Source organism: Protomyctophum bolini (assembly GCF_963924005.1).
Source record: "Protomyctophum bolini genome assembly, chromosome: 21".
NCBI classification, from domain to species: Eukaryota; Metazoa; Chordata; class Actinopteri; order Myctophiformes; family Myctophidae; genus Protomyctophum; species Protomyctophum bolini.
In genome coordinates this window covers 6,129,602-6,146,618 of record NC_137882.1, presented here as the reverse complement: position 1 = coordinate 6,146,618, position 17,017 = coordinate 6,129,602, and the positions used below count along the sequence as shown (strand labels likewise).

The window sequence follows — 17,017 nt, the reverse complement described above, 5'->3', positions numbered from 1 at the left end:
GGACCGCACATATGGGGCTAACCCTAACCTAACCTCCCACTGGACAGCACACCTAAACCTACCTAACCCTTAAATTAACGTTAAATTACGCACCCCTCAGCCCTCACCAACCTTAATCCGGTCGTTTTAACGCACCCCTCACCAACCTTATGTCTAACCAAACTACCAAAGGATGCCTCCCGAGCCACTTCCAATGTGATTGAACTAGCCATGTTGTTTCTTAACTTAAGTGTCTTCTATCTTTATGGGTCCGAGCCATGTCGGTCTGTCTCTGCCCCAAAAAGCAAGAATTTCAAACCCACACAACGTATATTTGTCTCTTTCCTTTCGTTATTTTAATCCATTGGATAATATGTCCCAATCTCTTAACTTCATGTTTTCGTCAACGGACATGGAGAAAACGAACTAGAAAGTAAATAATAAACTTCATTAATTCATTTAACTCCTCCCAATACACTGACATTATAAGAACCTTCCGCCTCTGCCTTCAAGTACATTTTGAACACCGATGGGTTTGTACTTTCAACTCGAAGTAAATCCCGGACATTTACTTGTGAGTTGTGACAGAGTGCGTCTGTGTTGCAGAGCGTGGTGGTGGTTTTTCACCACCAGTGCTGCAACCTAATTAACACACATACACACACGCACATGTTAACTGTATATATGATGATTTTGGGTACAGTACAGTGACAGCACAGTACAGTAGAGTAGAGGGTACAGTAGAGGGACCCCCACACGGTGACTCTGTCATTTCTCTACCGATTCGGACGTGGGGCGGCTCGCCGGAATCGGCCCGGCCCCCTGCTGCGTTCCTGTGGGTCTGGAACTTCCGGGGACCCCCACACAGAGTTGCACCACTCACTTCACACAGGTGTGATTTTCTTTTGGAAAAAAAAAACCTCCTCCAGGAGGAGGCCGGAGGAGACTTAAACATAAAAAGTAATAAAACAGTAAAAATAAATAAACAGTAAATGAAAAACCACGGCCCCCTCACGTATTAGAAGGACAATTTAGGTTAACAGAAAAAGAGGACGGGTGTTTTTGAGGAAACTATCACGGTTAAAAGGGAGTTTCTTCTAAATCCTCCTCTGTTTCCATATCAGTGGTGCTCAACCTTTTTCATGTCAAGGACGCCTCGGAATTGTCTGTATTTGGCCGCGGACCCCCATCTGAAATTATGTTGTTCCACCAGGGACCCCCTCGGAAGCAATTGTTTGAGTTAAAAAACGTTTGCTGTGTGAAAGAATAACTATATTCAAAATATTTTGCACACGTTTCCACGATTTTCTATTTTTCTGTGTGTGTGTGTGTGTGTGTGTGTGTGTGTGTGTGTGTGTGTGTGTGTGTGTGTGTTTTATTCAGACTAATGCCTCGACTATCAATTGTGTGCGTTGATATATAATTGTTTACACGTCATGTCAAGGTCATGTACACGTAGGTCATTCATATTGTCACCTTACTCTTCAAGGTCATATACACGTAGGTCATTCATATTGTCACCTTACTCTTCAGTCTTCATATCATCCTTTTAGCCTACTGCCTGTTTACTCCGGGTTCTTCTCCTTATCATCATTAATGTCATGTGATGTCACCATCCACGTGCCTAATCATCTCAGCCCTGTATTATCCTTTATATTATTTTATCATATTTATATCATGGATTTCCTGACGCTATAGGTTCAGATTTAATATCTTATATCTTATTCAGTCTCCATGTTGTTGTCTGCCTCCAGCCACAAACTGGCCATAATGAAAGGTCTGTTTTGGTTTGAGACGACATGTATTTGGCCTTGGCCTGTAGTGGAAGTGCAGGGAAAGAATTTTGTTATCAGCAGGTCGCCTGCAGGCAACGCCAGCTTGTGCGCGCTCTCCAGGCTTCAATGGGCATCCATGTGCTGAACAGAGGAGACGAGTTCTACGTCTCATCATCACCATGTTCTGCTCCAATGAGCAACCGGCGCCACCGTGGGATATTACGGATCTCAAGCCAATTAACGTCATATCAGATGCAGAATAAATGCCTGGAACATACTGTGAAGAGACTAAATTATATTGATGCATTGCACTATTATTCTCAAGCTCGTAGCGCGCCTTGTAGATCTGCTATTTTTCAATAGCTAAAGCATAACATGATGCACCAAAATGGGTTCCCGTTCAGAATGGGTTAACCTGACTGGTACTGTTGCTGTATTATCTCCAGTGGTGGAAAGTCACTTTTACTTAAGTACTGTACTTAAGTACAATTTTGATTAATATAAATAGGATATCATTAATGCGGCTGGACAGAGGGCGGATAATGAATTTGCGGTTGCGGGTGACAAAAACCTCCATCCGCAGGTCTCCACCATCTAGACGCATTGCGAGCTTGTCGATCGGCTATTTTCAATAGGTTTTCTACACATTTTGAACTTGGGACGTGAAATGGGACATTCTGCAATAGGAGTATACTTTTACTTTTAGTAGGCCTACTTTAAATACATTTCGATGCCGATAGTTTTGTACTTTTACTAAAGTGCATTTTCAATTCCTTACTAAATTGCAGTATTGGTACTTTTACTTAAGTAAAACACCTCTTTCCACCACTGATTAATTAATTATCTCCTGACTCATCATGCTCTGTCCTACTAACGGTGCTGATTAACTGCTTTTTGAATGACCTTTATCTTCTTTTCTGAGTGAATGTCCTTTGTGCCACTACTGTGGGTATTCAGATTGACAAGAAGGCACGTTGGTCTACTGGCTGGTACTGGCTTCATTATCTCCTGATCCATAATGCTCTGTCCTACTAACTGAGCGTGCAGATAACTATTAACTAACTACTGATGAGATTAGCTATCGAAGAACAGTGGACGAGTTTGCCGGTTGGTGCAGGAGCAACTTCCTCCAGCTGAATATCAAAAAAACTAAGGTCGTCATATTTGACCTTAGGACTGGTGCTCATGCACACCAGGAAATAGTCATTGTGGGTAGTGATTGTGGAGGAATACAGGTACTATAGTTGTACAACGATTGATTCCAAGCTGACATGGAATTCCAACACTCATTCCATCTATAAGAAAGGTCAGCAGAGGCTGCATTTTATGCGCAGACTGAGACAGTATAACGTCGAAAAAGGTATTATGGCACTTTTTCATCGATCCTTTGTGGAGAGTGCACTGACATTGTGTTTTGTTCCCTGGTATGGCTCATTATCATTGGTCAATAAGAACAAACTCCATAAAATCATCAGCGTGTCCAGCAAAATATAGCTGGGGTACGATTTGAGAGTATGACCTCAATGTATGAGACCCGGGTACTCAGGAAGGGGAAAGCTATTTACTAGGAACAACACACACCCGTTACACAGCCAATACCATCTGTTACCATCAGGGCGACGGTACATGGTACCTTCCCTGCAGGCTATAGGGCCTCAAGATCGTTTGTTCCCATAAGTATAGGACTTATGAACAAGCAGGCTTGTCTCAGTTCCGTGCATAAAGTGTGATGTGATGCCTCTTGGAACTATGCCTTCTGTTGGCACTGTTTCTTTATTGTCTATGTTCTCTATCTATCTATCTATCTATAGATATATCTATCTACTCTGCTCTGAAGACAGCCACTGTTGCCTTGTACAAGCAAGCTGATGAAGCTATGGTGGAAAAACCAAAACCATATGATGAAGGGCAGGGATATTTTTTGAATCCAGTGTGTCCTGTGGTGCAGTCCTATACCAACCTAACTGCTTGATCTCCTTGACCCTGGAAAGCATGGACAAGAAGCCGGCGAGATAGAGGAATTGATTTAATCGGCACCGATTTGCACACCAGCATGCCACGGGCACATATGGTCACTTTAAAAATAGTTTCACTGAGATCCTCCACCCTCAAAACATAGGTCTATACACCTTATTTGTTCATTTAAGTGCCGTATTGGCTGAGATATATAGTGAAAATCGATTATTTTGATAATGGAGGTACTCATTTGCATACAAATTGTAGATTGGACACTTTTCCAACTTTTTAACATTATTAGCTTATTCAAGTAAGAAATATTCCATAATGTGGAGTCAGTTCAAACTCAGTCATTCATTAATTTATTCCAAATGTATAGCTGATACTGACTGAATATACAATTTTCACCGATTTGAGGTATAGTTCAGAGTTTTGGCTACAGAAAGAGTAACTTTCAAGATAGAAAGGTTATCTTGGGCTCAAAATGAAGCTTAGGGATATGGGAGGTTTTCTATATACAAGTGAGGCAGTGATACTCATCTCAAAATAACCATCTTTGTTATTATTAGTCAAGCGGACAGCATCTTTTTTTGTTTTTCTGGGGATAATGTAGGTCATATTTAAAATATATAATGGTAGCAACCCCCCAAAATCCTATTCTTATACTTACCCCTATGTCACGATACTCCATGACAAATTTCAGACTTCCATGTCTTATTTATGTAATTTTAGTGAATTCATATTTGCCTTTACACAATTTCGCCAGAGCCATATACCAAAAAGGGGGTTTTGAGGTAGGTGGGACATTTTGACAACTTTTTTATCATAGCTCATCATTTTCAGCACATTTTTTACAATAAGAAAACACTGATTAGAAGTATATTTCCGGGGGGTGCAGGAGACCCCCCCTCTTCCCACTGTACTAAACCGCTTTCTGAATGACTTTATGGTTGTTTTTCAATCTTCTTTGCTGGGTGAAACTGTTTCATTGGCATGTCCTTTGGCCCGGTAGATATTCAGGTTTACGAGACACACGTTGGTCGCTCTGCCAGGTCAGCTGTCATATAGAAGTATCAAGGACTATGACTTTGTCACATTGATTGATTGATTGATTGATTCAGTGTTGACAGCGTATCCTGTATTACTTGAGTACTACTGCACTTTATGCACAAATTACTTTAGTTACAGATCTGTATTGGCATTAGTGTTGTCAAAAATAGATACCGTTAACCCGGTCGATGCCAAATTCTGCACACACACTGTGCCCGCCCCCTCGGACAGGAGGGGGAAATAATAATTAAAAAAATATTGTATTTATATGTTCAAAACAGATTTCTGTTACTATGCCTAATAAATATACTGCATGCATCCCAGTACTGGCGCCTAATCCTGGTTAATTGCCTGTCTGTTTGTTCCAGGGGTCATCAACATGTCCGTACATTGATGGACACACGTGTCCGCGGCAAGACTTGTCCATGTCTGACATTTTAGTGCAGGAACAAAAGCCCCAAAAGTTGACTATACCCCTCCCCGAGGTATAACAAAACGGGACATAGTTTTTTCATATCTTTAGGATGTCCCCTTCATGAAATGGATTGTCCCGAGTTTTACTTTTACTGCAAAAGGGTTGAAATTGATCCATGAAGTTACTCAGCACATAATTTATAGGCAATAAAAAAACGTCTGTCTGAAAGAGATCGTTCCAAGAAAAGTATCTGTAATATTTTACCTGCTGTTTGTTTTTACATCATCCTTGCACAAATTGTCTACAGGTAGTGTGCCTACATCCCAGAACAATCACAATGCCAATATTTGGTTCTATTGTGAAGCAGCAGCCTTTTATATAAGGCCTTAAATAGGCGGAAATAACTTTTCTGAGCAACATTCACTTGGTCCTACTATTTATCAACGAAATGTGACATTGTTTTTTCATATCTTTAAGATGTCCTCTTCATGAAATGGATGGTCAGACGTTTTACGTTTACTGCAAAAGTCATTAAATCCATCCATGAAGTGATCCCCACTGCAAAAAACACCTACCCTGAAAGTGGGTCAATTCCAATGACACAGGCCCAGTTATTGTGAAACATACTAGTTGGATATTTCTGAATTGAAATGGCACAAGGGACCCCCACAAAAAGACCACCCAAAAACGGTGCCCTTTTATGGGGTTTGGGCACCTTCCCCCTCAGTGCTCTCTGCCCCTAAAGCAACCAGGATGCCAATATTTGGTTCTATTGTGAATAAGCAACCTTTTATATACTGCCACCCTTAGATCTATATGGAGCTGACCTGTTCTGACATTCTATAATGTTGATCTGACCTCATCAGACCCAGTACACTCAAGACATGCTCCATATATGGTCAGTACATAATTCATTCCATAATTATGTTGATCTTACCCCCCATGCCAAAGTGCCAGCGCTCACCCAGCATTCACCCAGGTGGATGTGTGCACACCACCTCGCCCTTTATGACGCGGTCGCTTCTCACCCTCAGGCGTCTTACTGGTTATAGGTGGAAATGGCTATAGTCTCATGTAATACTGCTCCTACTCTTCTATCAGGGGTACCTCAAAAGCCATGAAATGTATCCATGAGATTTGCAAATACAAATGCAGAAAAGTCAAGTTAATCCTGCTCCATTGTCCACCTACTTTTTGGATTTACTTATTTGCACATATTGTCCACAGGTATACGGACCCCAAGATATGTAAAAATAGGCTCCAAGGCCCCTTTTACAGTTTTCTTTTCAAGACTTCTAAATGTTCTAATCCTGATCTATTACTGTAAAATGCCTATGCAAACTGCATATTTTGATGCCATGTTTTTAGTTTATGCATGTAGAATCTAAGGCTGTTTCTCAGGTAGACCTATGCCTCAAAACAGCTGGAATGACAAAAATATTGTTCTGTAACTCTTATATGGTAGTACTCATCAATCAGCAGCTTGTTCTCAATGTCATCTGGAGCATTGTATGGGGAACTGACTGATTGATGATTATTCATTAAGAATGGCACAAAGCTGTGAATTCCAAAGCATTAAACCATACTGCATTTAGGCTATATGGACCTATAGCTATAGAATACAACATCAATAATGTATCATTCTTGATGCTTTGAGGTGTAGAGATATTAGGCCTACCTGAGAATAACAGATTCTATCACTGAGGATACGTCCCAGGTGCATCCATGCCATGCATTTTAGTTATAGTTTTCTATTTATAGTGACTCATAGCCATAGGAAAAGACTATGTGACAACCAGGTATAGTCTGGTGACCACCGGAGAGGCGGGTGACAGCCGGAATGTAGACGGCACCCGGGTGAGCAGTGTGGGTTAGCGCCCCCAGCCTGTGTCCTCCATGAGGAGGTGAGCAGTGTGGGTTAGCACCCCCAGCCTGTGTCCTCCGTGAGGAGGTGAGCAGTGTGGGTTAGCGCCCCAGCCTGTGTCCTCCGTGAGGAGGTGAGCAGTGTGGGTTAGCACCCCCAGCCTGTGTCCTCCATGAGGAGGTGAGCAGTGTGGGTTAGCGCCCCAGCCTGTGTCCTCCGTGAGGAGGTGAGCAGTGTGGGTTAGCGCCCCAGCCTGTGTCCTCCGTGAGGAGGTGAGCAGTGTGGGTTAGCGCCCCAGCCTGTGTCCTCCGTGAGGAGATGAGCAGTGTGGGTTAGCGCCCCAGCCTGTGTCCTCCGTGAGGAGGTGAGCAGTGTGGGTTAGCGCCCCAGCCTGTGTCCTCCGTGAGGAGGAAGCCCAACAACCCTCGGTGAGGCCTTTAGGAGGGCCATCAAAGCAGCAAGCAGAGCCGCAGCACCATGACCCTGCAGAACCATTGCCCACCACTCCTGAATGAACTGTCTGGTGCTGGGACTCTGGTGCAACGCACAGGTCCTGGGCCTGGTGAGAGCAGGAGTGGACCTGGTGAGACGTAGGAGGGGCCCGGACAGGAGACAACCCACAGAGCCTAGTCCTTCCATGCACCAGAAGTGTACTTCCCAGCCCTGGCAGAGTAGTTCTGGGGTAGTTCCAATGGATCGAGGGTAGCTACTGGGACGTAAGTCGGGACTTGATCACCCCGGCTGGGTCGCCGGAGTGAGGGGTATGATGTTGGAAGACCCGAAACCCTGTTGACCTCAGGACACATCACTGAGGATACGTCCCAGGTGCATTCCATCCTGACTGGCTAAGATTGACTTCCAGCCGACAATAACCTGCAATTGGTCTGGTGGAGACCTGTACTCTGAGTGTAACGCCTATGATTCTACCTCAGAGAGCCTATGAATCCCTGCTGATTCACAATACAAGCCTATATTGTAACTAGGGCCGAGACTTTATGCGATTAATTTAGATTAATTAACTACAGAAATAATAATCGCACCTTTTTTTTTTAAGGCGGAACGTTTCTCACTGGGCGCATTTCCAGTACTGAATAGGCTCATTAGGCTGCTGCACCGCCTTAAGTTGATATTTTTTCAGACCTCCAGTTCTAGGCAACACAGAATGGGGTGACTTTTTATTATTATTTCCACAACAGCTATATTAATGACAGTAAAATGTTGAAAATGAGTGGTATCCTGTAGTCACAATTCATTGATTCACTGGGATACCAAAAAACATTTGAAAAAATGCGATTAATCTAGATTAATTAACTACAACGCCTCTGATTAATTAGATTAATTTTTTTAATCGAGTCCCAGCTCTAATTGTAACATCATTTTCTGGTTGCTTTAAAACAAACAGCAGGTAGAAAATGACAGAGGATTAACTTGTAACTCCCTCTTTTAGGATAGGTGTTTTTTGCCCATGTAGTGGTGAGTCACTTCATGGATCAATTTCATGACTTTTGCAGTAAAAGCAAATCTGGGGACAATCCATTTCATGAAGGGGACATCCTACAGATATGACAAAAACTATGTCCCGTTTTGTTATATACCTCGGGGAGGGGTACTGTACCTCGGAAACTAAGCGTCTTTTTGATTTGTTTATGTTGATAATGCCTACAATATATCAAGAATATTAAAATAATTAGTTTGAATTATCTTGGTGACTGGTGGTAAAGTGACGGGATGACATATGCTCATTAATGTCAGGTGACGATGCAAGACGAGACAGACAGCTAGAAGAAGTAATGTTTGCTAATAGCTGCCTTTCATTGTTTCACTGGCATAACTTACATCACACCACCTATACGGTATGCATTGCATGTACTAAGACTTTCTCATCAACAATACTTGTTCACCTTAACGGAAGCCACTATACTCTTGAAACTAACAAATGAGTGGGATGGACATGGTTAAATGAGTTTATGACACCAAAAACATATAGTAGAATAAAGGGAACTTGGAAAGACCCTTTCTGGCAAAAACCACAAATAATTTGATTAACTTTCCATCAAACGGAGAACTGAGAACAAGAAATAAAGAAGTGAAATCTCAGCCATATGAATTTGTGTACCATACATGGAACTGGATATAAGCTCTCTCACCATTACTCTTATTGTAAGTATTTGTCTCATCAGAAAGAACTGAACAGTGAACTTGGAAAGACGTTTGCGGACATTCCCAGCAGACTTAGAAAAGGAAATAAACTAAGGAATTGACATTTCAACCATGTTGCCTTATCAAGTCAGGTGCAATCATCAGTAATAGACAGTATGTTAATCATAAATAATGTTTTTTCATTATCGTTTGATGTGCATTACCAGTGGCGTGCACAGACATTTAGAGGGGGCAGGTGCTCACGTGAAAAAAGGGCACCTTGTGGAACCGGCCGGTTGCCTTAATAGTGTGAGATTTATAGATTTTGGGGCATAAATAATAAATTAAAAGCTTTTTTTTTTCATCAAGAATTGATCAATGTCACCAACTCCACAAACTGTACACTGTACAAAAAGAAATGTAAGGGAAACCTTGACAGAATAAGACTCGCTCACCGTATAGAAAATAGAAGTAAAACTCCTTGGACTGAGACGTAAGAAAATATTTTGTATTTTATTTTATCATGCTCATAAAGTGCTCTGTGCTCAAAGTGCAATTAAAAAGCAAACGTTTCGGTCCCAAGACCTTTGTCAGTGCTATGGTAGCACTGATTGAAAAGCAAACATTTCGGTCCAAAGACCATTGTCAGTGCTATGATAGCACTGATTAAATAGCAAACTTCAGGGCGGGGCTTAGAATAGTATATAAAAAAGGTCTGTCCAGTACTTTGTTGTATCAGTTCAAACCACCACCATGAAGGCCTGACGCTGAACCGGGGAGCTGACCACTGAATCCATCCACACCACCACCAGAGGCCTGACGCTGAATACTGAATCCATCCACACCACCACCAGAGGCCTGACGCTGAATACTGAATCCATTCCAACCACCACCAGAGGCCTGACGCTGAATACTGAATCCATCCACACCACCACCAGAGGCCTGACGCTGAATACTGAATCCATCCACACCACCACCAGAGGCCTGACGCTGAATACTGAATCCATCCACACCACCACCAGAGGCCTGACAGTGAATACTGAATCCATACCAACCACCAACCGGGGAGGATCTGCTGAACACTGAATCCATTCGGGGAGGATCTACTGAACACTGAATCCATCCCCACTCATAGCTGAGTAGTTAAGGCAGTAGTGACAAGAGCAGAGGCAGTCCACATCGACACAGCATCATCAGGAGCATATTTAACAAGTAAGGAAAGTAAATTCATTACTAGAGCTGGGACTGGATTAAAACATTTAATCTAATTAATCAGAGGCTTTGTAATTAATTCATCTCGATCAGTGAGAAACCTTTTTTTTAGGTATCCCAGTGAATAGTGACTACGGGATTCCACTCATTTTCAACATTTTACTGTCATTATTATACTTTAGAGTTGTTGTGTGGATATAATAAGAAAGTCCCCCCCATTCTGTGTTGCCTAGAACTGGATGTCTGAAGTAACATTATGAAGTACATCTCAGTGACATAACAAAAATGTACTTCATAATGTTACTGTTTTTTCCAGACCTCCAGTTCTATAGGCAACACAGAATGGGGGGGACTTTGTATTATTTCCAGTGCACACAACTCCATAGAAAAATGTAATGTTGAAAATGAGTGGTATTCCCCTTTAAGCAATGAAACTTGCCTATATAAAGTGTCTTCACTTCAGCGTGTATATGAATACTCAAATGTGCTTTACATGGCGGGGCATGAGAAAACAAATAAAAAAAACTTTATTAGGGGGAAACATTTCACATGAGGTTGGGGCAGACCATTGTAGTCAATGAGAAACTATTTTTGAATTATCAATTTGTAATCAACTGAGCAACGGAGCGATATGTCTCGCCAGTTCACTGTGCATAATGCTTTATGTACACTAATGTACTCTGGAGACTATTTTTTCCTCCTTAATGCCCTTCTACGAGCCAATGGCTTGCAGCCTCTTCTACTCTTGCTTTTAATTGAGTGTTTAAAATATCTGTGTTGATATTCAATCATACTTTTATTTTAATTGTAATGTTTTTGTTATTCTCTTTTCTATATTGCTCGGCAAAGTACTTTGCAATAATATAATAATTTTAATGTGCCTTTTGGCCTAATTCATTCATTGGCCAATATTGCACGCATGCATTCAAAGCCAGCTATACTGTATATTTGCAATGCAACCCGTTGTACTGTTAACTGTGTAATACTAATAACATGTATAACGATGAAGTCCTTGAATTAGTTTATACATGCAGAGCTTGCTTGGGAGTTTTGAATAGTCTTTTAATGTTTTTTTCCCATACAGGTAATCAGGTCACAGGTGCTGCATGGTGAAAACTTGATGATCCTGACTGTCACAGCAGATCCTGGTTTGATAAAGGTATAGAAGACAAGTATTTACTCTATTTACAATTGTTTTACAAGGTATTTAAGCAATAAGTATAAGTCTGTCATGAGTCATGACTCATGTACACAACAAACTACACAAATTAAATGTAATGCCTTCCCATACATGCTCCTATTGTCACAATTAAAAGCGGCATTTGGCAAACACTCCCTCGTTGGTATAGCAACTTCAGAACAAGCTTCAACTCATGGAGAACTTAAATTACACAGAATATTTAAGTAAGGCCCAGATTCAGAGTTCACAACATGTAGGCTATAGTGCGTATTATGTGAATGAACTAACACAGGTATTTATTTTATTTTCTCCAGGTCAGCGTGAGCAATGGACCCAGGGGGCTGTGGAGCAATGGACCCAGCAGGGGGCAGTGCAATCATACAGCTGGCAGCTCTGGGACGACCCTTCAGTCTTGGCATGCTCTATGACTGTCGACGAGACTCGCTTGTCCCAGGTAACGCTTTAAATGTAGACCACTTCCACCGTTTTTACATTAATATGTTGAATGGGTGCTCCCAGTGAGAATTCAAACCACAAAGCTTAACAGTAATAGTCATGTATTGACTTCACAAGATTGGGATTGACACTAGAGTCTCAAAAGCACTTGCCCATCAAGAAAATACACAACCTTACCCCTTATCCCTAAACCTTTTTGCCATTTTTTGCTATTTTAAAACATTAAAAAAAAATTCAACTAGCCAATCTATATAGACACGTTGTTAGCTTGTATAGGCTATTTGTACTATTTTAAAATGTTTTAAAATAGTAAAAAATGGCAAAAAGGTTTAGGGATAAGGGATAAGGGGTAAGGGGCGTGATGTTTTACTAAAATAAATTTGTACTAATTACTACTGGAATTATACGGTAGCTACAATTCAATATTATATGGCAGCCATCCCAGGATCAGTGAGAAGCCATCGACACGTTTTCATTATATTATTGATGGATTCCAAGGCTGTGTACCAAGTTTAATGTCTTCATCAAACATCAATATTAGTGACAGGCACATAACTGAGCTACTTTATCAATTTCAGGCTATACACTGTGGAATAATGAAGATCTGGGAAAGGATATCAGCAGAAGACGCCAGCGCAGCAATGAATTTGAGATAGTTGCATCTGAATCGATTGAGGACAAAATGTCATCACTAAATGTTGAAGCGTCCTTGAAAGCAAGTTTCTTGGGTGGACTGGTACAGGTTGAGGGCTCTGCCAAATATCTCAATGATTGTAAGACTAAACAAAATCAGGCGAAAGTAACATTCAAATACAAAGCTACCACAATGTTTGAACAATTGTCAATGAAACATCTTGCAAGAGAAAATGTGCACCATCCACTTGTTTTTGACACAGGCATAGCAACACATGTTGTAGTTGGTATCCTTTATGGGGCACAAGCCTTCTTTGTATTTGACCGTGAAGTGTCCGATAATGAGAATCGTCAAGAAATCGAAGGCCACTTGAAGGCAGCAATCAAAATAATCCCCGGCTTATTGGAAATAGATGGTAAAGCTTCTCTAAAGATGAAAGACACAGACATCGCAAAGGGTGATAAGTTCTCCTGTAAGTTCCATGGGGACTTTACTCTTAACACCACCCCAGTGTCTTTTAAAGATGCAATACAAGTCTACCAAAGTCTTCCACAATTGTTGGGAACAGATGGAGAGAATGCTGTACCAGTGAAGGTTTGGCTGATGCCTTTGAAGGTTTTAGATTCGAAAGCTTCTCAGCTGGTCCGTGAGATTAGCATTTTATTAGTGAACCAAGTTCAAAGTGACATGGAGTACATGGCTGAAATGGAACTGAGGTGCAACGATGCACTGAAGAGCACTGTCGCAAAACAGTTCCCACAGATTAGCAAGAAGCTGAGGGCTTTTAAAGATCTGTGTAATGAGTTCAAGCTAGACTTTCAGAAGACCTTGGCAAGGAAACTCCCTTTACTCAGAGGAGGTGGGGAAGAGGAAAGTGTGCTTGCAGAGATCCTGAAAAGAAGACACTCATCTCCTTTCAACAACAAAGACCTGAGTGAGTGGATGCGCTGCAAAGAGAGAGAAATAAACATCATATGCTCCCTCACTAACATGATGAAACACACAAATGTTGTCTCAAGTCAGGATGAAATTGACAAAATAATCCTCAATTCAGAAACCAAGCAAGCGGTATGCTTTGCTTTCACCTCACTGCAAACGGCTGAACCATATCTGTCAGCTTTATCAAGCTATCTAAGAGAAGCACCCAGACAAGTGAAAACCGACGATACTGCACGTCCCCGAGATGTAGAAGACGAACAATGGTACTTCTCAAAAGAGCTATATGAGAAATTGAGGCAGAAAGCAAAGCTTTTCATTGATTTTGCGGATGCCAACAAGGACAGGAAGAATATACAGTTCCTTGTGACAGCTACAGCAAATGAGAGTCAAAAGGGTGCATGTGTCTACCTGTATAAGGATGGATTTCTGGCCAATGAGAACTTCGAGCCACCTTCGAAGCCTGACACAGCTGTAGCGAGTGACATAAACCACAACAGCGTCACACTCAAGGTGTGCGCACCGAGATTTGGAGCAGAGGACACCAGCCACTACTGTATTGAGTACCGTGGCACTGGACAAGATATCTGGCAACAGCAGACTGCAGCCAAAGCTGATGAAGTCACAGTGTCAAATTTGACTCCTAACACTGAGTACATGTTCAGATACCGAGCAGTGTGTCCAGTTGGCAGAGGGCCAGCCAGTGAAGTCAGTGGCTCCATGAACACTTTACCCACAAGTCCACCTGAAAAACTTCAAGTTGAAGCATACTCAGATCAACTCTCAGTGAAATGGGAGGGACCGACGGAGATCGGAGACGGGGTGAACGTGGTGGAGTACAGTGTGGAGTACTCACAAGTATCCACTGGAATGAAACATGATCAACTGCAGTGGAACAAAGTGGCATCAAATGCTGAAAATGCCATCATTACCCGGCTAGAAGCGTTAACAGATTATGTAGTCAGAGTCAGATGTGACTGTGGCGTAGCGGGCAGAAGCAAGGAAAGCATTCCGGTCACTGTCCAGACAACAAAAGCTGCAGCTGTATCTCTGTCTGAATTTGTCAGACGTAATAGCGAACTCATCCATCCGGGGCCACCCAAAGTTTACAAGCTACCTCTGAAAATGAATGAAACACACATTGATGGATGCAGGAGCTACAGTGTTGGCGAGGAAAGCACAAGGCGAAACCGCACGATCATGGTGCTTGGAGCAACTGGGGCAGGGAAGACCACCCTCATCAATGGCATGGTCAACTACATCCTCGGCATAAACTGGAATGATGATTATCGATTTAAATTGATCGACGAGGGACCAGGCAACCAAGCTGAAAGCCAAACATCTCAGGTCACTGCATACAAACTTAACCACAGAGAGGGTTTCAGAGTCCCTTATACGCTCACCATCGTTGACACACCAGGCTTTGGTGATACTCGAGGAATAAAAAGAGACAGGGAAATCATAGAGAAGATCCGGAACCTTTTCGGCTCCGACGTTGGTGTCACTGAGATTGACATAGTGTGTTTCGTTACCCAGGCCGCACTTGTAAGACTGACACACACACAGAAGTACGTGTTTGAATCCGTGCTTTCTATTTTTGGTAAAGACATTGCAAAGCACATTCGGATGCTGGTGACGTTTGCAGACGGCCAGCAGCCCGCAGTTCTGGAGGCGATAAACGCGTCCAATGTCCCATGTCCCAAAACAGATGCAGGGTTGCCCATTCACTTCAAATTCAACTCCTCTGCTCTGTTTGCAGACAATGGTTCCCCCGGGAAAAGGGACGAAGATGAAGACTCTGACAATGAAAACTTTGAACAAATGTTTTGGAACTTGACCATTAGGAGCTTCAATCGTTTCTTCGCCGCTTTAGACAAAATGGAAACCAACAGTTTGCAGCTAACAAAGGAGGTTCTTAAAGAACGCAAAAGGCTTGAGACAGCCATCAATGGCATACAGCCAAAGGTTAAAGATGGGATGGTGAAACTTGAAGTAATCAGGATGAAGAAGCAAACGCTTGAAGAAAATGAAGCCGCCATCTCCAGAAATGAAAATCATATGATTGAGGAAATATCCTCAAATTACGAGAAAATCTCCAGTAATTGGAGCACCAACTGCACACAATGCAATAGGACTTGTCACTCCCCCTGTATGATACCAAGAAACCACCCAATGAGTCACTGTGCCGCCATGGATAACAGTGGAAGGTGTACTGTATGTAACTGTCGGTCGGATCAACATGAGAACGAGCATTTCAAATGGGGGGTGGTTTGGAAGACAAAGTTTGTCAAATGTAGTGAAATGATGGAAAAGTACCAAAAAGCCACAGAAGCAAAGACGTCCGTACAAGATGTGATCAAACGGCTAGAGGAAGAGCGTAAAGACCTCCAGGACCAGATGGTGTCCCTCGTGCAGGAGGCAGCTGCATGTTTGGCCAGACTGAGTGAGATCGCTTTGAGGCCCAATCCACTTTCTGCCCCTGGATACATAGACCTGCTCATCGAGGGGGAGAGGTCTGAAGCCAAGAAGGGCTACCTGACCCGAATTGAGTCTTTGCAGGAAATGAAAGAACAGGCGAAGATCATAGCCAAGGTCAAGAATCATGAAAAACTCACAAAGATGGAGTCGGAAGTGTACACAGAAACACAGGCGAGACAAAATAAGTTTTAGAGATGCGGGGAAGGCGGTTTTAGCTGCGGTTGCCATGGGTGGATTTGGACACAGAAACACAGAAGAGGCAAAATAAGTCGGGCATTAAATTCACTCCTCGACTACCAGTAATACGACGACATGAAACCCAAAGGTCTCCAATTTGGGCATGTCAAAATACGCAAAACGTTTGGAAGAAGCAACAGATCTACAAGCTTAGAACGTGGTGATGCATTGTGATTTAATTTGATGTAGACATATGTATAATACTATATTCATATTGTGATGATTTATTTTTCTCTCCTCAAACACAGTTTTCTTTGGTGGACTGTATGCATTAATCAAACAAATGATGTTTGCCTGAATTACTATTACTACTACTATTACTATTACTATTTACTATAGTCCTATTTGTTAAAAACGTGAGTGTACTATTAGGCCTACTGTCTCTCTAATGAAATACATTGTAAATTGTCATGGCTTTCATAAAGATGTCCTGCTGTGGTACTAGTGGAAAGAATGGAAAACACTATACACATTATAATTGTAAATGTGATCCATCTCTTTGAAAACACTATAGACTAGATACTTCTCTGTGTTGTGCATGTACGTGTGCACGTGCTCACTACTACCGAGCTGGCTGCATGGGGAGATAATTAACATTGCTGATCGTAATTTGCATTTGCTATATTGATAGTTCCCACTGAAGATGTAATGAATTACGTTTGTTTGACAATGTTTTGAAAATGGGGGCAGCCAGAATTTAAAAAGG

General features: G+C 42.0%; 1 protein-coding gene across 1 annotated transcript; it reads left to right on the top strand.

Annotated features, from left to right (window-relative positions):
* Nucleotides 1–11,486: 11,486 nt before the first annotated feature.
* LOC308336043 (uncharacterized protein) lies at nt 11,487–16,266 on the top strand (the record flags this gene model as incomplete). Its single annotated transcript, XM_080793287.1, has 3 exons — nt 11,487–11,549; nt 11,890–12,024; nt 12,605–16,266. Exons 2-3 carry the CDS (start codon nt 11,898–11,900, stop codon nt 16,264–16,266), a joined length of 3,789 nt encoding a protein of 1,262 aa, XP_080649413.1. The 5' UTR covers nt 11,487–11,549; nt 11,890–11,897.
* Nucleotides 16,267–17,017: the final 751 nt, after the last annotated feature.